Raw genomic sequence first — 21,811 nt, forward strand, 5'->3', positions numbered from 1 at the left:
TAAACCATTTTGAAAGGATGATTGCACTTTATCCAATGCAGTTATCACACTACCCCTCGCCCCCCCCCCCCTTCTTCCCCAACACACCCTCTCTACTAAGAGATGGTCATGGTGACCAGCTCTTCATAGATAAAACTGTGCAGTAGTCATGAAACTGGCTGAGAAAGATATTACATGCATTTTTTAATCTAAACTAAAAATGACATACAGTGAATAGCACTACTCAAAAATATCATCAAACTTTGTTCCAATTTTTCAAAAAATCTTTAGCTTTCAATGAAAACAAGGTCATTATGAGAGCAATACCTGTGATGGGAATACTGCAATGGCATTCTTCCTTATATGGATTTAAAATATTTTTAAAAATACATTTTTTTAACCTGAACCAGAACTCAACTTTCTCTTTCTATTCTTCTTCTTTTTCTTCCATTTGAGTACATCCCTCTTTACAGAGTATTGTCGTAATATACTGGGGTGTGCAGGTGGACCACTACACTGGGGTTTCCCCCTACTCTTATACGAATAGTGCAGTGGGTTCTACACAGGGCCTCCATTTAACGTCCTATCCGAGGGACGATGTGTATTGTAATGCATACCTGCCTACATGTCTGTATGGGACATTTGATGAGGATCTGCTGAGGCCACCAATCATCTGTTGCCATGTAGTCCAGGAACCACTGAAAAATGGAAAACAATAAATTAAAGGTTTTCTTCCCTGACATAAAGGTGCAAAAATTATCAAGTTTCTGAAATCATAAGAAAATCTCCTTCTGCTTTGTATTATAGTTACTTCAATCCCACATGCCGATAATCTTGCAATCACTATTATATTATGGCTAACAGACAAGCTATCATCACCTCTACCATGACGGTTTTTCCACAAAATTATTTGCTTACTATTATATTTTCTTGTATCCTCTGCATTCAATCCTCATTTCCTGCCGACCAAGAATTACAATTATTAACTTCATTTGAATGATAGTTTGCAATGATTTTGGGGGACAGTAGCTTGCACAGAAAGGGTTAAATATCTTTTGACACCTCCCATTAGCTTCAAATTTGTCTTAAGACACATTTATTCAAAATTGCTTTTGATGATTAACTTACTCTGTTCACATTGATGTATATCTCATATGTGTTGTAATATTTCACACGTATTATAATTAGTAGGTTTATTTGTAATTTATTGTTTTGTTTAATACGTAATCGTCTATCATTGTATTCTGTTAGTTATAGCGCTTAGAGACTTTGGTGGTAAGCGCTTTATAAGCACTGTTTTTATTATTATTATTATGAACAATAAGTTTGTTTGTATTCTCTCTACGTGTATTCCTTGCTTACCTCACACGCTAGAGGACATGTATGGAACTGATTGGTCATGAGCTCCATCCATTGCTTGGTGTTGGGTTTCTCTTTGGAATGAATCAGTGTCTCCAACATGAAGGACGTAGTCAGCTAAAGAAAGAAGGGAACAAGAACCACTCTCCTTCTAAGTCCATGGTAATGCATTGAATATATGAAGAGCTTAATTTAAAAAGGAGCTAAATCCAATTTTGATGAAATTTGAGTTGTTGATATCAAAACATTGTTCACTTAAGTACCTGTCTTTCAACAAAATTATTTACCTAAATTTTGGGAGCAATTATGAAAAAATGCACCTTCTAATGTCACTTTGCCGAAAGACGCCTGTACAAAATCTGGTAAACAACTTTTCTTTTTCTCTGAAGTTAAATGAAAATGGATTTAGCTCCTTTTGGAATTAAACTCTTCATATTATGTTTATATTGAAAAAAAGCAACAAAAAAGAGATAAACCAAAGCTTTCCATCTTGCCCTCATCGGAGTAAATCGCAAGAATGAATAGAAAGTAGAAATCAATTGATATATAGCCCAGAACCATTCTGATTTCCGGGCCCTGTGTTACAAAGAGATGATATCAATCGCAACTATGTACATAAGAGATAGGAGACTGCAAACTTGTGATTAATTGGAGGACTTACGATTGATTTGGATCAATCATAACTCTTTGCATGACGGAGCCCTGATCTCCTTCTCATCAGATTTCAAATCTGCCTCCGATGGCAAATCTTTCAAATCACTCTCGTCAAAAGCCAAATTTCTATTGAAACTGCATGCATGAGGAAATGTATGTTTATAACCTGGAAAGCAGTGGTAGGTGCAGTATAGACAGCAATAAGGTCCTTTGGCAAGACATTAATCTACATTTGCCATACTCCACCCGGGTGAGGTAAATGGGTACCCGGTAGGAAGAAATTCCTTGAATGCTTGAGCACCTTTTCATAGTAGCTCAGTTAAAGCTGGGGTAATATGATTGCAGGGCCGTCAGGGAGAACAGTATGAATACTGATTAGGCTACTCTGGGTAAACAAGACATATTATTATCATTATTATTATTACAAGACACGAGAAGACGGGTAACCACTCACCTTGGAAGCTATGAGTTGTACTTCTTGAGGGTCGGGAAGGGTCGCTGGTAGGAAGTTACACACCTGCCACATGAAGTTCATGTAGTTCAGATCAAAGATGTAGCTATCCTGCAGGTATCTTGTGTTATCCTCCCAAATCCACTGAGAAAAGTAAAACAAAAATGATCACAAGATTAACAAATCATGAGAATTTCTTGTAATACCGTAATTTTATTATGTGTAAAGTGTATTTGTATAGTTACAAAGAAAAAATGAATATTTACATATATTTTTGTCATACTTTCTGTAATAATAACTGTAATACCTTTGTTTATCTTTCTGTTGGAAATGAAATAAATAGAAATTGAATTGAATAGTTTACCCGACTTCTATCTCTTAACTCTTCATGAGCAACTCAACTCAACTCAACTCAACTTCTCAATAGCTATTTCCAATAATGGTTTACAGTTTATATCTTGATTGACAGTTTACTCTTACACACGCTGAACATGCAGATGATAAAAGGGTTGGCATGGAGCCAAAAACAGGGAAGGTAAAGCACAGCGCAATCCTTCTGTTCACTGGTGCCCAATGTGTGTGTCGATCGTCACTCGTGGCAAGCCTGTCATTTTGGGTATTGGTACTTGTGGCAATTGAAGGGTTAAAGAATCAAATCAAATGATTCTAAATTAATGGTTTCACAACTCTATAAATAAGAGATAGGCGATTTAAATTTCAAATTTGATTGAAGGACCCCTGAGGACTATTCGTGCATTGATTTTTTTCTAGACATGAATGCTATATATAAGAGCTTATCATAATTACAATCTGAATAATCGTCATCTTCATGATCATAATCACCACCATCACCATCAATGTCAAGACCATAATTATCATCGTTACCACCACTGTCATCATCATCGTCATTATCTTCATCATCATCATCATCATCATCACCACCACCACCACCACCACCACCACCACCACCATCATCCCCATCATCATCACCATCATCATCATTATCATCACCACCACCACCACCATCATCATCATCACCATCGCCACCACCACCACCACCACCAGCACGATCATCACCACCAGCACCACCATCATCATCATCCCCATCACCATCATCATCATCATCACCACCACCACCACCACCACCACCACTACCATCATCATCACCGTCGCCACCATCACCACCAGCACCAGCACCACCATCATCATCTTCATCATCATCACCATCACCATCATCATCATCATCATCCCCATCGCCACCACCACCACCACCATCATCATCTTCATCATCATTACCACCACTTTCTTCATCATCACCATCATCATCATCACCAACACCACCATCATCATCACCATCACCATCACCACCACCACTACCATCATCATCATTATAATCATCATCATCATCATCACCATCACCATCACCATCATCATCATCATTATCCATCAACATCACCATCACCACCATCATCATCATCATCACCACCATCATCAAGTTCATAATCACCATCATCATGTTCATCATCATCATTATCATTATCACCTTCATCTTCATCATTACCACCACTGTCATCATAATTACCATCATCATCATCACCACCACCAGCACCACCACCACCACCACCAGCATCATCATCATCATGGGATTGAATAAAGTGTTCCATCACCATGCTTCTAACCTACCTCTGCTATCTCCTTGGAGAGATCTACGGTGGTCTCAAGTGGTTTGACCTTCTCTTTGGTATCCCCTTCCTCTGGGTCACACTGCTTGTAGAACAACATATATGCACTGTGTGTCTGCAATCAAGGGGGACAGATAAAACAAAAATATTAATAATGGCTTCTTATATGTATGACATCCATATCCATCAAGATGTTATGCACAATGTTATGCACAAGCCCCCCCCCCCCCCAGCATTACACCAGTTATAGCCGAGCCACCAGAGCAACTTTTGCTCGAGCATATCTAGTACCAGTTAACATGTACACCCGAGTGGAGAGTGGCAAATGTAGATTAATATCTTGCCAAAGGACATTAGTGCTGAGATGGGATTTGAACCCACAATCTTATTATTTAAAGTTTTGAATGAACCACTTTACCTTTACACCTCTATAAATCTCTTAACTTAAAATAATGCTCAGTAATTGCTGTGAAATTACATTGCAAGAGGGCTGACCAGAAACATTTTTCAGTGGATATCTAGAGAAACAAGTGTATTCTCACATGTGCTCTTCTTATTTGGACAAGAAAAATTAAACTTTAACCTTCCTGATGGACTGCTGATACAGAAGCAGATATATTTATATGGGGGTATTTTTTTTAACTAATGGCTGTTGAATTTAATATTTCAAAAGTATAAACATAAGCAGACAAAAGAAAGTTTTTGTTATTTGAAAACTGGTAGATCTACTTAATCAAACTTACCTTCTCAAAGGAGAAATCCATGTATTTGTCAGTCACAGAATCATAGGTCTTGGTCTGTTGTGAGAGAAAAGAAAAACATAGATGTTAACATTCTACCATAAATCATAAAGGGCTACAAATTATTTCAATCTATGATCACAAGCAAAGTTCAACAAAATAAACGAACCAGCATCACTTATGAAAAATAACACCAGAAATAATTATGGATCCGAACATCGAAATGGTTGTACACATTTTAATAAAACCACAAACTTATATCACATATAACTCTACCAAGGATTAGCTTCCATTTCTCCAAATTTCTTGGCCGCAAATCTACATTTTAAACAATTTGACAAAGATAACCATTTTTTGTTTTACTCCTCAGCAGGAATGGGTACTGTAAAACTTGTTTGAATGGAAGTTTTTATGGTCAATACATACAAATAAAAAACATAATAATAATGAAAACGATAAAACGACATACGATTGAAAATTTGAAATTAGAAATTGGTGCTCTTTTTTTTCTCCCTGGAAAATCCTGCACTGACTGGAAGAATAGAGGGTAATAGGAGTAGGGGTAGAAGGAGGAATCTGTGGATGAGTAGCTTAAGAAGTGGGATTTCTGAAAGTGGAATTTTTCTTGGGGAGAATGATCAACTTTAAAGAATATGGGACAGAGAGTTGTGGCATTCCATGGTTGCCAACGTCCCAGGTCATGGCACGTAAAGAGGAAGAAGAACCCTTCCAAAATCACTCACCGTCATCTCGCCTCCGTAGCACTCGGCCGGCAGCTGCTTGGGGTCAAAGGGCTTGACCTCTGCATCATTAAACATGAACCAGCGATCTTCTTCCTGATCCCTGTGCACACGATCCTGGATGAAGCTATAGTAATGGCCGCCGTCAGCCGTCCCGGTGTGAACGGTCACACCGATCAGCTCATAGAGGTAGCTCTGGGGCGGTTGACTACTGCTCGTTGATGCTACATCTGGTAAAGAGAAGAAACACACAAGAGCTTGGGTTCAAACATGATTCTAACTTTAAATTTTGATATACAGTCAAACCTGTTTTAGTGACCACCTGTCTACAAAGACCACATTTTTGTTTCCCTTGAAAATGGTTTCTCATTGAAACATGTACTAAAGGAACCTGACTATAAAACCACCTGTGTACAAAGACCATGTTTTATGTTTCCCTTGGGCAGTTGTTACAGGCAGGTTTGACTGTTTTTTTCATCCTTAGATGAAAGTGAAAGAAATATGGCTTTGTTACCAAATAGTGGTGACTGAGAGGACAAAAACAATTTTACAATTGGAAGTATATTGACATATTTATTAATCCAAACTGACTAAGAGATGACCTCATAGCAAATTAGGGATGTGCTATGAGGCTATAGCATCTTTGGGAGGATTAGAGCCAATTAGTAATTTGTAAGTATACATTGGTAACCTATTAATGCTTGTCAGTAATAATGCTGGTAGTAATTGACCAGTGCAACATCATTTTTACTTGGAAGTGGTACAAGTCATACTTCTTCAAAGGCATGAAGCATGTAAACACGTAAACTTCAGAGATGCATTGATAAGGTATTCATGAACATATAATTGAAAAGCATTCCCATAGACAATTTGCAGATCTTTTTAGAGAAATCAAATGCCTATGGTTACTTATTCAAAAAGAAAATCACATATCACCCGCCAAATGACTTTTGGTACCCTTTCTTCAAATTGTTGTAAATCACTTATGCGTAAAGTATGCAGCATATGAGTTGCATCAAATGAAAGAGAAGGATCTAAGCTTTAAAAATATGTGTCATATATTAACTATAATTGTGATTAAGTTATGATAAAAAATTGATAATTCTCGGTTTCGTTTTTTCTGGGACGCACTGTATACTTGCTTTTATGTATGCAGGGCCATGCTAAAGAACAGCCATACGACTGGAGTATGCCACCGTGCTAAAATAGACGAAACTTACCAGATCCCCTGCCTTTACTAATGAGTGCCTCCTCCGTATAGCCCGACATGTCAAGTTGCCTCGGAAAGGAGAAGTGCGTGTTGACTTTCTCCTTCATCATGGTGACCATGTTGAACGTATACCTCATGGTGTTGAAAGATAGGATCTTGGGTAGTGTCTTGAAGCAGGCCCTGTGAGAGAGAGAAAGAGAGAGAGAGAGAGAGAGATAGAGACGGAGAGAAAGACAGAGAGAGGGAGAGAGACAGAGAGAGAGGAAGAGGGAGAGAGACAGAGAGAGGAAGAGGGAGAGAAAGAGTAAGGGGGAGAGACAGAGGGAGGGGGAGAGACAGAGAGAAAGAGAGAGAGAGAGAGAGGAGGAATGGGGTACGGAGAGTGTGTCAAGTGGTAAGAATTCAGAACTGCAGAATAGCCCACCACAAAAAAATACCCTTTATGTTAACCCTGACCCTCATCCTGATCCTAATCCTGATCCTAACCCTAACCCCATCTCAAAATTTTTATCGTAGACCCTAAACCTGACACTATCTCTATCCTTGATCCTAACCCTTGACCCCAATCCAAACCTAATCTCAATCGTAACAATGACCCTAATGACTTGTGGGGGTACTCTGCAGTTAAGTCTCAAGTTCTTGGAGAGTTTTGCACAAAATGTCACAACATCTCAATATCTGACCTCTCTTTTATCACTAGTTTGTATTAGAAGTAACTTTATAACAAACATCATCAACAATACTATGCACTAAGTGCACAAAATGGGAGACCAGTTGATCCCAAACTGAACTCTACTCTAGGTAGTCAGTAAGATCTGTTATAGGATAAAATCCTACATAAATGTATATACCCACAATTGTACTTCTTCCACTCATCTATTCAGAAAATGTGTACTAATCGTCATACAGAAACATACACAGTCTACATGACACAGTCCTAAGTAATCAAGAGCTAATTACCTCTTCTCAGCTCTCACTTTCTTGCCACATTGTGAGCAGGTATACATGTTATCTCCTTCCAGGGTGTCTTTCACCGTTACTTCATCCAGAGATTCCTGTGCAAAGGGTGAAAGAGCATTTGATTTTAGATTCATAGTTTTTCTTTACCTCAGTTCACAGCAATGCTGGAAAGCAATCACGCCCAAAAAACTTTTTTTTTTTAAATCCCAAGGTCCGTGGTTCGAGTCCCGCTGCAGCACTAATGTCCGTTGGCAAGACATTGATCTACATTTGCCACTCTCCACCCAGGTGTTAAATGGGTACCCGGTAGAACGCGAAAGCCAATGTAGTATGTTAAGCAATTTGAGCCTAGTAGCTCTTGCTGGAATGCTCCCAAGGGAGTGGAGAACGTGCATACATTGTATGCGGGGAAGCCAGAATCCGATGACCCGGGTAATAACATATCTGTAAAAGCGCTGAGAAACTCAGACATTGCAGATGTATTAAGCGCTATATAAGCAGTATTATTATTATTATAAATATTGAAGTGTTCTAAACTTACATATAGATTCTTCATATCGGCCACTTGACATCTGACAGTGAAGAATTCCTCTGTTGTCTGGCTCACATGAGGGCAGTCCTACACATGGATAGAGAATATAAGGTGATTTAGGATTCTTGGAATTAGGAAGAGATAACCAGGCAAAAGCCAACGTTATATATATAACATACGACTGTCATATGCAGAGATGCTAACCTCTTGACACAAAAAAAACAGACTGAATATTTGACACTACCACTGGCCAGTTAATGGTAACTTAAATTTGCAAATCTATAAAACTGAGAATGAGAAAAAACTAATAGTCTTGGTATCATTCATAAAAAAACATTATACTAAGCGACAATGTCCTTCTTGCTTTTCATCCCAATGCATGTACAGCATGAGTTCTGGGTCAACCATACATTAAGTAATATCTGTATATGAAGAGTTTGATTCCAAAAGGAGCTAAATCCATTTTTTGTAACTTGAGAGAAAAGCAAATTTGTTAACCAGATTTTGTACAGGCGTCTATGGAAAAGTGATATTAGAAGGTGCATTTTTTCAGAAGTACTCCCAAAACTTAGCTAAAAACTTTTGTTGAATGACGGGTACTGAAGTAAACAATGTTCTGATATCAATAACTCAAATTTCATCAAGGGTGGATTTAGGAATTTGGGAATTAAATTCTTCATATGTGATATACCTGTAAACAAAATCAATAATCAAGAGAATTTGTTTCACAGCACCTTCCAATGTAAAACATAGGATGATGAGATTAGAGATTAGATTATCTTAATCCCAAGATAGACATCCAATGTACTTTTAATCTTGCATGGAAATCCCCCTCCCTTGGCCACTGATATGACCAAGCAAGGTCTACAGGCATGCTTCATTGTACTTCAAGAATCAACTTCTTAACCCATTAACTACCGAAATGTTCTCATTCCTATAGGCTTATTACATGGCTGGAATGCTCCCCAGGGAGTGGAGATTGTGCACACAGTGTGTGCGAGCCAACAGTTCCCATAGGTTCAGTAGCAGCTTACTCTATTGTAAAGTTATAGTAGATCAAAACGAGACCAGTAGCCGGGATCATAAAAACTTACAATGACTAAAAACAAGACAAGACGGGTCTATAATAACTGCCCAAATTATCATCTTTTGATTATCTGGTGCCAAGCCAATGAAGTAGCACAGATTGAAAATATTATCCTACATATCAAAAATTAAAAAAAACGTAAAATTCCTACACAAATTGTCATTTAATACTCACCAGTGACACAACATTGTTTGTCAGCTCTCCTTTGAACAAGCTACTCACAGTGTTTTTCTGTTGAGAATGAAGCACACACAAAAAAAAGAAAAGAAACGGTTCTTACATTTTAAGAAGAGCATGTATGGATTGTCTTTGTTACATGTATGTGGAAGACTGGATTCTGTGGAAATTAAAGATATCATTAACTGGAAATGGAGAAAGATTTAAGGGCACTGTTCTTGCATCCCTTACTAAGCTTTCCATGCTGTTTGATGCATGAAGTGTCTTCACTCAGTCCACTAGTATCTGGGTTCTCTCCTTCATCTTGCTGATAGGAAAGGTAAAGAACTTCTTCAAAACTTCAGGTGTGAGTACAATACTTAAAGGGAGTGGGCTGTCAGTTTCCATGTGCAGAAGATCAAAATTCGCTGACACCAGACTTGGTGAAAATAGCATCAATGGGTGTACAAGTCTGCACACAGCAAACCTGTTGGCCAATCAGGAATTACCCCCTTGTTTTTTGATGTAACATGGGATGCCGAGATCAGAGATAAGATTATCTTAATCCCAAGATAGACATCCAATGTACTTTTAATCTTGCATGGAAATCCCCCTCCCTTGGCCACTGATATGACCAAGCAAGGTCTACAGGCATGCTTCATTATACTTCAAGAATTAACTTCTTAGCCCATGAATGCTGATGATGCAAATGTCCGACAAGGACTTTACCCTATGGGGAAAAGAAAGAGCATTCTATAAAGCTTGTTAGACACAAAATGAAGGCTAATCCTGGTGAGAGCACTCATTATTGTGGTAAACATCCGAATGGTGTCAAAATTCCTCATAAGAGCCCACTTCTATCAGCTCGAGATTGCCAAATAGCCTGCTATTTTTTATTTGGGAAAGAAGCCTGAAGTTACAAATCGCGTCTTCATCAGCTTGAAGCTCGAGATATGTTGCTCAGCGTTCGCGTATAGTGCGAGTCTTCGGGCTGGTGAAGACGCACTGGACAAATCGAGGGATATTTTGCCAAATAGCCCAAGATATCTTGGGATGATTATCTCGACTAAATATCCTGCTAATTGCAACTGCGGGCTGATGAAGTCGCAAAGAAGCTGGATAATTTGCCATCGGGATAGTTAAAATAGCGGGTTATTTGGCAATCTCGAGCTGATAAGGACAGGCCTTATGTGTATGTCTTTAAGTGACATAACTACCTCACCCTTTCGTACTCGACAAATCCTCAATTACAAATAAATGGCCTTACCAGTCTGGGCGTGATCTCTTCCATCTTGCTGATGAGATCGGTGAAGAATTCAGTCATGTCCTTCTGCTCTGCCGTGTTGAGGGGCTGCTTGTCCATGGTGTACACTCTGCAGAAGCTACGGGGGTTGTACGCCTTCCTCTCACTCTCCTGCAGGTAGGCGAACATCCGCTGCGTCTCACTCAAGATGCTGGCATGCTTACTTGCCTCGCTCACCTACAAAACAAATGATACCATTATACTTTTACATGTATGATAATAAATGTGATGATATGGTTTTATGTCTCATCAATACAAAATATTGTTCATTCTGAGGGTCCTATTATCATATAGCCCTTTTGGCTCCCAACTGACAGACAAATTAGTGAATAACAGCCCCACCCTCACTATGCTCACAGATCCATCTTAGATCACACATATACCTGTTACATAATACCAATTGCCAAATTCAACTGCCATGGCTACATACAAATTACCTCAGAAAGAGCCCTCTCTATTCAGCCTCAAAACTTTTCAATAACCTGTGTACGTTTTATATTCCTCTCTTAAATAATACACCTCCTCCATTGTTTGTTATCCAAGTTATTTTTAATTCATCCTGTTTGTTTTCATCTTATTATGTTGTTATGATAATTTTTGTGATTTCTTTTGCATATAATTGTTTTATTCATTTACTTGTTGGGTTCTATTGTTGAACACGGCCTTGCTGAAAAGCAGCTTTTAGCTGCTAGCAGGCTTTTTAACCCATGATTAAATAAATAAAATACAAAAAATACAAGAATACAAGCATACCTTTGCTTGCAGGATGGGAGCCCTTGCTTCAGGCATCATGAAGAGCTGCTGCATACATGATGCCATGTAGCAGGTAGCACCAAGGTTAGTCAGACCCACATAGCCACACGACGACCGGCTATCATCCTGAGGCCAGTACTCCCACGGGTAAGGAGGATGGGTGTCTGGAGAAACAGAAGAGGAAGAAAGACGTTGGAGAAGATGAAGAATAAATAAGAAGAAGGAGAAGAAGAATGAAGTAGAAGAAAAAGACAAAGAAATAGAAGGAGAAGACGGAAAACAAGAAGAAGAAGAAGAAGAAGAAGAAGAAGAAGGAGAAGACAAAGAAATAGAAGGAGAAGGAGAATAAAAAAGAAGAAGAAAAAGAAGAAGACAAAGAAATATAAGAAGACGGAGAATAAAAAAGAAGAAGGAGGAGACAAAGAAGAAGAGGAGAAGGAGAAACAGATAAAGGAGAAAAAAGGAGGAGAAGAACAGAAGAAATAGAGTATGTAGAAGAAGAAAAGAAGAAATAGAAGAAGTAGAAGATGAAAAGAAGAAATAAGAAGAAAAAATAAGAAAGAAGAATGAAAAGAAGAAGAATAAAATGAAAACTAATAAATGAAGAGAAATAGAAAAGAATACGGTTGTGCAGCAAATGATCTGGCAATTGCTCTACGGCCAATATCCTACACGAACAAAATTCCTAAAGAATTAAAACTTCAACCAAACACTAGTCAGTATCTCATCCTAACCATTATCCTAAACTTAAAGTATAGTCTATTTTACTTTTAGTCTTTTAACACAAAAAATATTCATATTATTCCTTGAAACCTTGAAATCTGCCTTTCAATTCCATTCAAAAAAAGATAAATATGCCACTCAACTCAACGTGGTACCTCCACGATCAACGGCAAAACGTTCAAGACTTACTTGGTGCATGTTGTTGGAACATGACCTTGTGAAGCAATGTGTAATTGGCCTGGCATTCTCTAGCAAGCTCTAGAAGGAGATCAAAGCCTGCTAGACGACTGGTTCTGGACTTGCACTTGGGTAGGTTCTGGTGTCCTGGGGTCGGCAGCGAGAAGAGGCAGTCAAAGACAGTCTTCACAAACTTCTGCACAAGGAAGTAGATAGAGAATGGGTAAAGGGTGAATACAAATGTTAAAGGGGGTGTATAGCATGGCAAATACTGGTTAACGCCATCTACGACTTCTTTTAGACAACTGCACGTAAACAAATGGACTTGAATAATGGTTAGCGCACGCTAGCGTCCGCGAAACAGACCGAAGTTCTCCTCACGCTTCGGTTTCGCGTATGTTGCACACACGTGAATACTGCGGTTGAGTCATATTATACCCGATAGGCCCGGAGTCAGGCCACAGGAAAGACATGTAGTCTCGTCATGCTACACCCTCTTTAATTTCATTGAAGAAGAGGATAAGCTCAAGGAGGAAAACACAACATGAAATCCTCTTAATCAAACTATCTATCAATCATCCACAAGGTACCGTCCCGGAGCGGGGGTGGGGGGGGGGGGGTGGGGGCTATGCACCTCCATCTTCCTCCATCATCAGCGCTATAAAAGCTTCTATAAAATCATCCAGAAAGACATGATTCCTACCTGCCCACCCTCACTGAACTTGAACGGTGGATTGTGTTTGACTGCTGCTGTACACAGTTTAATGAGACCGGCCAGAGCTAAGTCCTCTACGGTGCTGTGACGGCCTTCAAGGATGGGACGGCTGAAGAAAAGAAGAAATTGAGATATTAGAATTAATTCTTCTAGGATGGGAATTATTTTTTGAACTTAATTGATCACAATACCTTCTTCAAATTGGTATCAATAAAAAAAATTTGTTATTTCTAAATTGTTGTCATCAAAAAGTCTTGAATCTGAATGTGATATATTTATTTTTTATTATTGCTAAATTGTTCTCCTAAAAATGTGTGCACTTGAATGTGATACAGATAGACAATAGCTTTGTCGAAAATTTCATAAAATTGATAATTGGTAATAAATTTTGTTAGCATCTCCACATGATGTATACTAAAGAATCTAAAAGAGGGAGGGGTAGGAGACAGACAGACATACATGTATAAAGAGAAAAAGGGACAAATGTCCCACATATGATGAGCAAATAACAGAATAGAGGCATAAAAGAATATCATGTCCACCTAGAATCACTGTTCAAGGCTAGCCAAACTGGGCCTTTTTATGCCCTCAATTCGATTCCATCAAACGTAAAACTGTAACGTGGGATGCTGAGATTAGAGATGAGATTATCTCAATCCCAAGATAGACATCCAATGTAGTATTAATCTTGCATGGAAATCCCCCTCCCTTGGCCACTGATATGACCAAGCAAGGTCTACAGGCACGCTTCAGTATACTTCAAGAATCAACTTCTTAACCCATGCACTACTGCAATGTTCTAATTCCTATAGGCTTATCACATGGACCACTCAGTTCCAATGGGCTTAGTAACAGCTTTCTCTATTGTAAAGTTATAGTAGTTATGATGTATACTAACAAATCTAAAAAGAGGAGGGGCTAGGAAACAGACAGACATATAAAGAGAAAAGGGGACAAATGTCCCACATATGGAGATATGATGAGAGCATAACAGAATAAAGGCATACAACAAAGCTATGTACAACTAGAATCACTGCTCAAGGCTAGCCAAACTGGGCCTTTTTAAGTGCGTGATTCCATCAAATCATCCTAAAATCCCTATCTTACCTTTCAATCTTCTGGGAGAGGAGCCTGGTGAATGAGTCTAGCTCAGCATTGACCTTCTCTGGGTCAATCCTGCCTGCTCCTACCCCTACCCCGCTGGCATGGGGGCTGTCTCCCTGCCAGTGGAGGTTGTCCATCAGTAGACACAAGAGCCAGAAGTAGTCACGGCAACTGGGTATGCTGTCATCGCAACTCTTGTCGCTGCCCTGGAAACCAATGAATAGAAATGTAAACATTCAGAATACTCTAAGAGCCAATATCACGGTGACTTGTTGATGGCACAATAATTAACACAGATTTTTACAGTACATGTTTGCACATGCCTTGCCAGCTCATTTTGCTTGTTGTTAAATTCACTAAAAAAATTAATGAAATATATGAAAACCAGAGTGGCGATTGTAGATTACTTTCTTCCCAAAGGACTCGATCGCAGACCATGTGATCCACAGTCTGGTGATGTATCCACTCGATCACGACACCTCTACAATGACAAAGATATCATTACCGTACCTTCTTGGGTTGAATGTTGAGAGCTGTATCAAGAGAGGTGAAGAGACTTCTAAGAAGAGACCATAAGAAATGTTGACTGGATGGATCCAGACCTTCACACAGCCTGAACAGACCATCGCATACCTCTCGTCTGATGTAGATCTACAAGATGGGTTTAATACAGACAAGGGTTCATGAATAAAACAGATACTTGACTGTGTCTGATTGGGAAAAGTTAAAGAGAAGGTCGAGTTCTGGGAAGAGGTGACAAATAATTTTTGAAAAAAGTGTGAAAGAACATCAGAAAAAAAAAGTTCCCTCAAAGACATGGCTCTTCATATGCTTTCATATTCCAAATATGGCATGTAACAACATTAAAATCGGGACAGAATTTGAAGCCACATGTTTGTGTAGCCCCATATACATCTTTCTGTGTACAGTGCTTGTAGCTTTACCAAGACTGGGCCAAATTTCTTATCATTTTGATGATTCCAGAACCTTGCAGTACACACTAATACTTGTATGCTAGATGATCAACCTTTTCTGATCGATTCCACACCGTTTCTTTCACAATGCAATCGCATGACCAGAGCTCAACACTATCTTTAATGTAAAATGAAGAGTGCGTTCTGGTGATGGTCATCAATAATTTGCAAGCTTTCTCACTCTTTTCTAATTTTTGATGGATGGATACAATGTGGAAAGACCCCCATGAAAAGGATTCTGTAATGCCCTCATATTCCCTCATGTGAGCAATACTGTTTGAAGCCTTTGATCGCATCTCCATGCCTGATGTGTGTAGCCCCATACACCCATATCTATGTGCGGTGCTATTCATTGTTTGAATTCTCCAGCGAGATTGGGTTAACTTGCTTTCCTCTTAATGATTACATAACATAAGAATACACAATTGTCCTTATACAGTCAAACCTGCTTTAGTGACCACCTGTCTTCAAAGACCAAATTTTTTGTTACCCTTGAAAATGGTTTCTCATTGAAACAGGTACTAAAGAAACCTGTACATAAAGGCCATCTGTCTGTAAAGACCACTTTTCTTGGATGGTCGCTATAGACAGGTTTGACTGTATAATACATAACATGAATATTCCATGATATCAAGATAAAAAGGACCACCCACCTCATTGGTCTGGAGTATAAGCCTTCGTAGCCACTGGTCAAGCTTGTCATACTGACCGATGGCCATCTTGACTTCAGAGTCTGTGGACGCCCACAACACCAACAGCTTCATTGCATAATGGACAACTAGAAACAAGCAGAATGAACGTAACAACCATAATGCGATTATTTGATTTTCAAATTTAGCTGAATTGAGACATCTGCCACCCTGAATACCATGTTCCCTGATCCACTTCATGGCCCTGTTTCATTAAAACTTTTATCAATAACAAGTTAGGCTAAATAACAAAAACAAAGTGTTTCTCGTCCCCGCCCGCTTCTTTTTACTTATACTATTTACTATTCAGAAGCAAAAAGCAACAACAACAAAAACCTGTGATAAACATTTTGTTTAAAAAGCTTCTAAAGTGACACAAATCATTTGTTTTGTCATACATTGCATCAGTATACTCACATAGCACAATGTCTATGAATAGATAGGCTTGGCCTGCTATAATTATCTTGGCAGCCATCTTGGAAAAAATGGTTTAGTTCTTTTGACCATCTACCTTTGACCTTTGACTTTATGTTAGAGTACCAACATATCTTGTACTCACCCCAGTAGCCTGCCTGCATAAGGGTGGAGTCCCCAGGTGAAGCGGCCAAATACAACACACCCATCAGTCTCTCTAGCACTCCAGACTGTGAGAGAAGCTCCTGCATTATCTACAAGAACAAACATCATTTCCATACAGGTAAATACTGAATAACCACATTGTAAATGCTGACTGTACTTTTGAATGCAAATTCAATCTTCATTTTTATTTACACATAATACACCTTTTTAGAATAAACTTTCAAAGCTTTTTTTTTTTTTACATGTAACGTATGACATTTACATAATTCATGTACAGAAATGGGTTATCATAAGAAAAAGCTGGAATGGATGTTCTCTTTGCTGGCAAAAGCAAATTATCATACTTCAGACAAAATGCAGTGTTATTACGAAGGGAAGGAGATGGGGAGTGAGTGTTAAATAGAAGGTGAGAGAAAGAGAGAGAGCATCATGCAGAATCAGTAGATGTGCATTATACTGTACATCTTGTCTTGTCATGTCTTGTTTAGTCATGTCCTGTCTTATCTTATTATGTCAGTTTCCTGTCCTTTGTGTCCCATCTTTTCATTCTTTTGTTTATTTAGACACTTTAAAATGGTTTATGAAAATATTTTATTATTTTATATCTATTTCATTATGATTATTAGGACACTTTAAAATGATTTTTGAAAACAATGTTTTAATTATATTTATTTTTGGGAACCTACAAAAACAAGCTATGCTTTCCAGTAGGCTCCTGTTTCATTTCATAATTTTGAACTTACTTTGTCAACTATGTTCTTTATTATGCAAAAAATTGATATGAATTGGAATAAATTTGAATCAATCTTACAATCTACCAAATTATTAACATATGCTACTAGATATGTCCTCAGCAATTTCAAAGAGCAGTGGACTTACTGCAGAGAACCTGACGGCGAGTCTTCCAGAGTCTGTGCTGTCCTTTCTAGCCCTGGCTGCTGTCCTGGCCCTCTTCCTAGGTACCTCCTCACTGGACGATGACGATGACGAGGGTGGCTCATCAAAGACTTCATCCAGATCTCCGCTCGGTTCATTCAAGGCCTCCTCCGCTGCAAACTCATTGATGAGCTTCAGGACCGAGGCCAGACATTCTTGCTGCCACTATTGAGATGGAAGATAAAGTTGAATACCGGTGATGTGAATAAATTGTAAAAAATTGCTAATTATTTGGAATGTTAATTGTTCTTTAACAAAGTTCCCATGTCCCCCTGGGTATGGCATTGCACAATGCATTTTGGAAGACAGTACAGAGATTGTCAATTATACATGCTGGGGAGTGTTTCACAAAGACAACGATCAACTTTAAGTTGGACTTAAATATGGCAGGCCGTTCATGCCACTGTTTGCTCTCACCATTAAGATCTTTAGATAATTTTGTTTCTTTCAATAATGAAATATCAAAAAATATGAATTATGTAGATTTGTGACCATGATTTTTTTGTCCCTTGAGAGACCAATGCCAGTAAATGGTGAGAGAAAACAGTTGCATGAACGGCCTGTTAAAGTTAAGTCCAACTTAAAGTCAATCTTAGTCTTTGTGAAACACTCCCCTGATCTACAAAGATATCAGATAAATAAATGAAACTGCTATTAAATCACTTTTACACACTTAGAAAACAAACATTACATAAATTCAAATTTGTGTCTTTTAATGTTACCTGCCCAGCATGGACCATTGTCGAGTCCTTCTTTTTTCTTTGTATTGTCTGCTGTATTTATCATAAAGTGACTTATTTTATGTTCATTTATTGGTGAACAAGAATCAAATTCATGAGGCAACCATGTCCATTTCATTTCTGTTACATTGGATGATGGGATCAGAGATTAGATTATCTTAATCCCATAAGAGACATCGATCATGTATTAATCTTGCATGGAAATCCCCCTCCCTTGGCCACTGATATGACCAAGCAAGGTCTACAGGCATGCTTCATTATACTTTAGTGATCAAAGACTTCAATTTTAAATGAGCAATGTAGTTTCACATATGATGGAAAAGGCCAACATAACATTCTATATTTTGTGTTTTTTAAGTCCAAACCATTTAATACAACCAAATTGATATTCTTCATCACATAACTCAACAAAGATAAGCTTTGTACTAAAGTTGCATATTACATTCTGGCAGATAAACAGATAGAGATAAAGAGAGAAACAGAGACGGAGAGACAGAGAGAGAGAGAGAGAGGGGGAGAGGGAGGGAGGGGAAGAGAGAGAGAGAGAGAGAAAATGAGGAAGAGAGAAAGAGAAAAAGAGAGAGAACAAAACAAAAAGCCTCCAAAATGTGACTTCTTTTCTTGTTTAGTATTACTAATATGCATTTCTGTACATCAGAAATAAAAAGATAAAATAAAATAGCATCATTGATAAAATAGAATTACTAAAAATCAATAATATCACTGTAACTATGGTGTAAATTTAAGATTGTAATCACAAGGCTCGTTCAGGCAGGACATGGCAAAACCAAGACGTTATTTGTTTCAATCATGATGACCTGAAGTGTAATATGCTTCACATTTGTGTATCTTACACAGAGCTCAGTGAATACACACTCAAGTCCTTTGTTGCAAGCAGTTGCCATTGATTTACACCAACAACGAAAAATGTGATGGCTTGCAGCGCCATATCTGAACGGGCCTTAATTCCTAAAAATGCACATATTTTTTTCTCCCTATCCCCGCATCATCAAACTTACAAAGTTCCATTGTTTGTCCTCCCGTGTCTCAAGACAAGCCGACATGAAGATTCCAAACAGGTGCTTCAATCCTCCACAACTGATAAACTACATGAAAAATAGGAAAGGTAAAAAAACAAGCTACGTCAGGAAAGAGAAGGCTTTGTTCTGGAAAAGGTGACAAATTAATTGTAAGCTTTTTCATTCTTTTTATGTTAGTATGGAAGAATATTACACCAAAAAAAAATTGTCCCCTGAAAAGGATGGTGGTTCGTCACATGCCCTCATATTCGAAATAAGGTAACAGCTAAACATTGTGAACCACACTTTCATGTCACATGTTTGTGTAGTCCCATATACACATATCTGTGTACAGTGCATGTGACTTTTAGCAAGCCTGGGCCAATTTCTGATGTTTTTTTTATGCTTCCGAAACCTCACAGTATACATCAATACCTATGCGCTACATGATCAACCTTTTACATTCCCTTCCCAGCAGTTTCTTTCACAACTCATTGGCATGACCGTATCTCAACTTTATCTCGAAGATATTTCCAGAGGAATGAATAAAAAGTACAAACATAACACACATATCTCAGACTTCTGAACATGTTAACATTTCTGTTATTGGTTTTCTTTTCTTTTCTTGTACGGGCCTTTGTTTTGTTTTGTTTTCTCTTTTTTGGAGGGAGTGGGGGGGGGGGGGCGGTGGAATGGTGCTGGACTGAGGTACATACTTCCTAACCATAAATTTTTGCATTCATGAAATTTGGAAGTGGTGAGGACTTGTGAAAGTTTCAAGCTGAAAAAAATAATGGAACCAAAACGGCCACAACACAAGATCTTTGCAATTAGTGAAGGTTTTTGGCTGAGAAAACAAGTCATTTACACATCCAAAAGTTTCTGAGGGGTGTTTCACAAAGATCTGAAGTCAAACTTAACTCTAAGTTGGACTTAAGCATTATGGAGAGCTGTTTGTAGCCTTGAAATAAAATATATTCTAAAGCAAAATTGCAAGTATTTTAGGCTTTTCATAAATTCCACATCAAGAACATGAAATCTCCTTGATAATAGAAAATAGGAATGAGTTGGATCAACATTTTAAGCCTTTTAAAATAAGTTTTACAAAATATTTTCTAAGACGCAAATGGCTTTCCATAATTGTTAAGTCCAACTTAGAGATAAGCTCAACTTAGGATCTTTGTGAAACACCCCCCAGGTCTTTACATATGATTCTCCTTACCATCGTACTCCATGATCTCTGTGAGAGGACGTCCACATCACTATCCATGTCATATACATTGGTTTCACTCTTACTCTGCAAGGAGAAAAAAAACAGTAACAGATTAAACTGCTTCGGCAAACACCTGGGCCTTGTTTCACAAAACTTGTCATCAGTGACAGTTTTTGTTATAAGCTACTGAAATCCTGTCTTCTGATTGGTTATCAGCAGGTTTGTCACTGATTTTTGTCACTTGTCATTGAAAAAAGGCTTTGTGAAACGGGTCCCTGTACAGAATGACCACCTGTCTGTAAAGACCACATTTTTCATTTTCCTTGAACAATACAGTCAAACCTACTTTAGTGACAACATGTATACAAGGACCACCTGCCTCTAATGACCGCAATTTTTGTTTCCCTTGAACTGTGTTTTCACAGTGAAACATGTGACCTTTGCTTCGCGACAGACAGCTACTACTACTACTTTGAGCAACACAATGGCTTTGCAAAATTATCTATTTCCAGTCTTAATTAGCTCCATGACAACCCTTTTAACACCAGTATAGATCAAACTTGCACTGCAAACAGTTAAATAATCTTGAAAGCTTTGGTATATTTATCACATGTGAAACAAATTGAGGCACAGGGAGATTATTTGTGTGGCACATATAGAGTTATTACACTAGGCATCAGTCATCTACCTTGGTTGGAATTGAATCCATAATCTTTGATTTAATAGGCAGGAGTGGGAGTGTCGTGGCCGAGTGGTTTAAGGCGCTTGATTAGAGATGCGAAGGTCGAGGGTTCGAATCCTGACACGGCACTTATATCCTTTGGCAAGATAGTAACTTGCACTTGCTTCTCTCCACCCAGGTGTTAAATGGGTACCCGGTAGGATGCGACCGTCATTGTTGGTCAAACAGTTTTTGAGCGTCAAGTTACACCTGGCTGGAATGCTCCCCAGGGAGTGGAATATGTGCACATATTGTGTGTGGGCAAGCACTGAATCCTATGACCGGGGTAATAGTATATCTGTAAAGCGCTTAGAGACATTGTATTAAGTGCCATATAAAAGCGGAATATTATTAGGCAGACACTTTTAACTGAGCCAACTAGCCTCCTCAAATTCATCACCTTATTCATATCGTGTATACATGTCAATCAATTTTAGAGAGTGACTGGACAACCAAGCAAATTCATGATACCGTATTTATTGATTCATATTCTGCTGACCTTTTTGACCTTCATGGCTGCTACCTCTGCCATGCTGGCTGAATGCTCACTGGATCCTAAAGAAGCCTAGTAAAATTAGAAAAACAAGATTAGAAAATGAATGTTATCAAAAAATA

The 21,811-nt window shown here is 38.4% G+C and overlaps 1 protein-coding gene across 1 annotated transcript in view; it reads right to left on the reverse strand.

The window, feature by feature from the left end:
* The window catches only part of LOC585618 (ubiquitin carboxyl-terminal hydrolase 34), an 85,986-nt gene that overhangs the window by 27,180 nt on the left and 36,995 nt on the right, over window positions 1-21,811 (reverse strand). The window contains exons 30-51 of the mRNA XM_030998700.1: window positions 21,696-21,761; window positions 20,485-20,559; window positions 19,263-19,349; window positions 17,447-17,668; window positions 16,548-16,656; window positions 15,953-16,077; window positions 14,836-14,976; window positions 14,329-14,531; window positions 13,210-13,330; window positions 12,519-12,702; window positions 11,607-11,770; window positions 10,818-11,030; window positions 9,569-9,625; window positions 8,317-8,394; window positions 7,776-7,870; window positions 6,826-6,995; window positions 5,609-5,835; window positions 4,869-4,922; window positions 4,127-4,240; window positions 2,447-2,587; window positions 1,342-1,455; window positions 597-677 (exon numbers count right to left, since the gene is read on the reverse strand). Of these exons, the coding sequence (XP_030854560.1) occupies window positions 597-677; window positions 1,342-1,455; window positions 2,447-2,587; window positions 4,127-4,240; window positions 4,869-4,922; window positions 5,609-5,835; window positions 6,826-6,995; window positions 7,776-7,870; window positions 8,317-8,394; window positions 9,569-9,625; window positions 10,818-11,030; window positions 11,607-11,770; window positions 12,519-12,702; window positions 13,210-13,330; window positions 14,329-14,531; window positions 14,836-14,976; window positions 15,953-16,077; window positions 16,548-16,656; window positions 17,447-17,668; window positions 19,263-19,349; window positions 20,485-20,559; window positions 21,696-21,761 (2,841 nt within the window). The remainder of the gene's footprint in view (window positions 1-596; window positions 678-1,341; window positions 1,456-2,446; window positions 2,588-4,126; window positions 4,241-4,868; window positions 4,923-5,608; window positions 5,836-6,825; window positions 6,996-7,775; window positions 7,871-8,316; window positions 8,395-9,568; window positions 9,626-10,817; window positions 11,031-11,606; window positions 11,771-12,518; window positions 12,703-13,209; window positions 13,331-14,328; window positions 14,532-14,835; window positions 14,977-15,952; window positions 16,078-16,547; window positions 16,657-17,446; window positions 17,669-19,262; window positions 19,350-20,484; window positions 20,560-21,695; window positions 21,762-21,811) is intronic.

Source organism: Strongylocentrotus purpuratus, unplaced genomic scaffold, assembly GCF_000002235.5.
Source record: "Strongylocentrotus purpuratus isolate Spur 01 unplaced genomic scaffold, Spur_5.0 spur5_scaffold_5, whole genome shotgun sequence".
Taxonomy (NCBI): domain Eukaryota; kingdom Metazoa; phylum Echinodermata; class Echinoidea; order Camarodonta; family Strongylocentrotidae; genus Strongylocentrotus; species Strongylocentrotus purpuratus.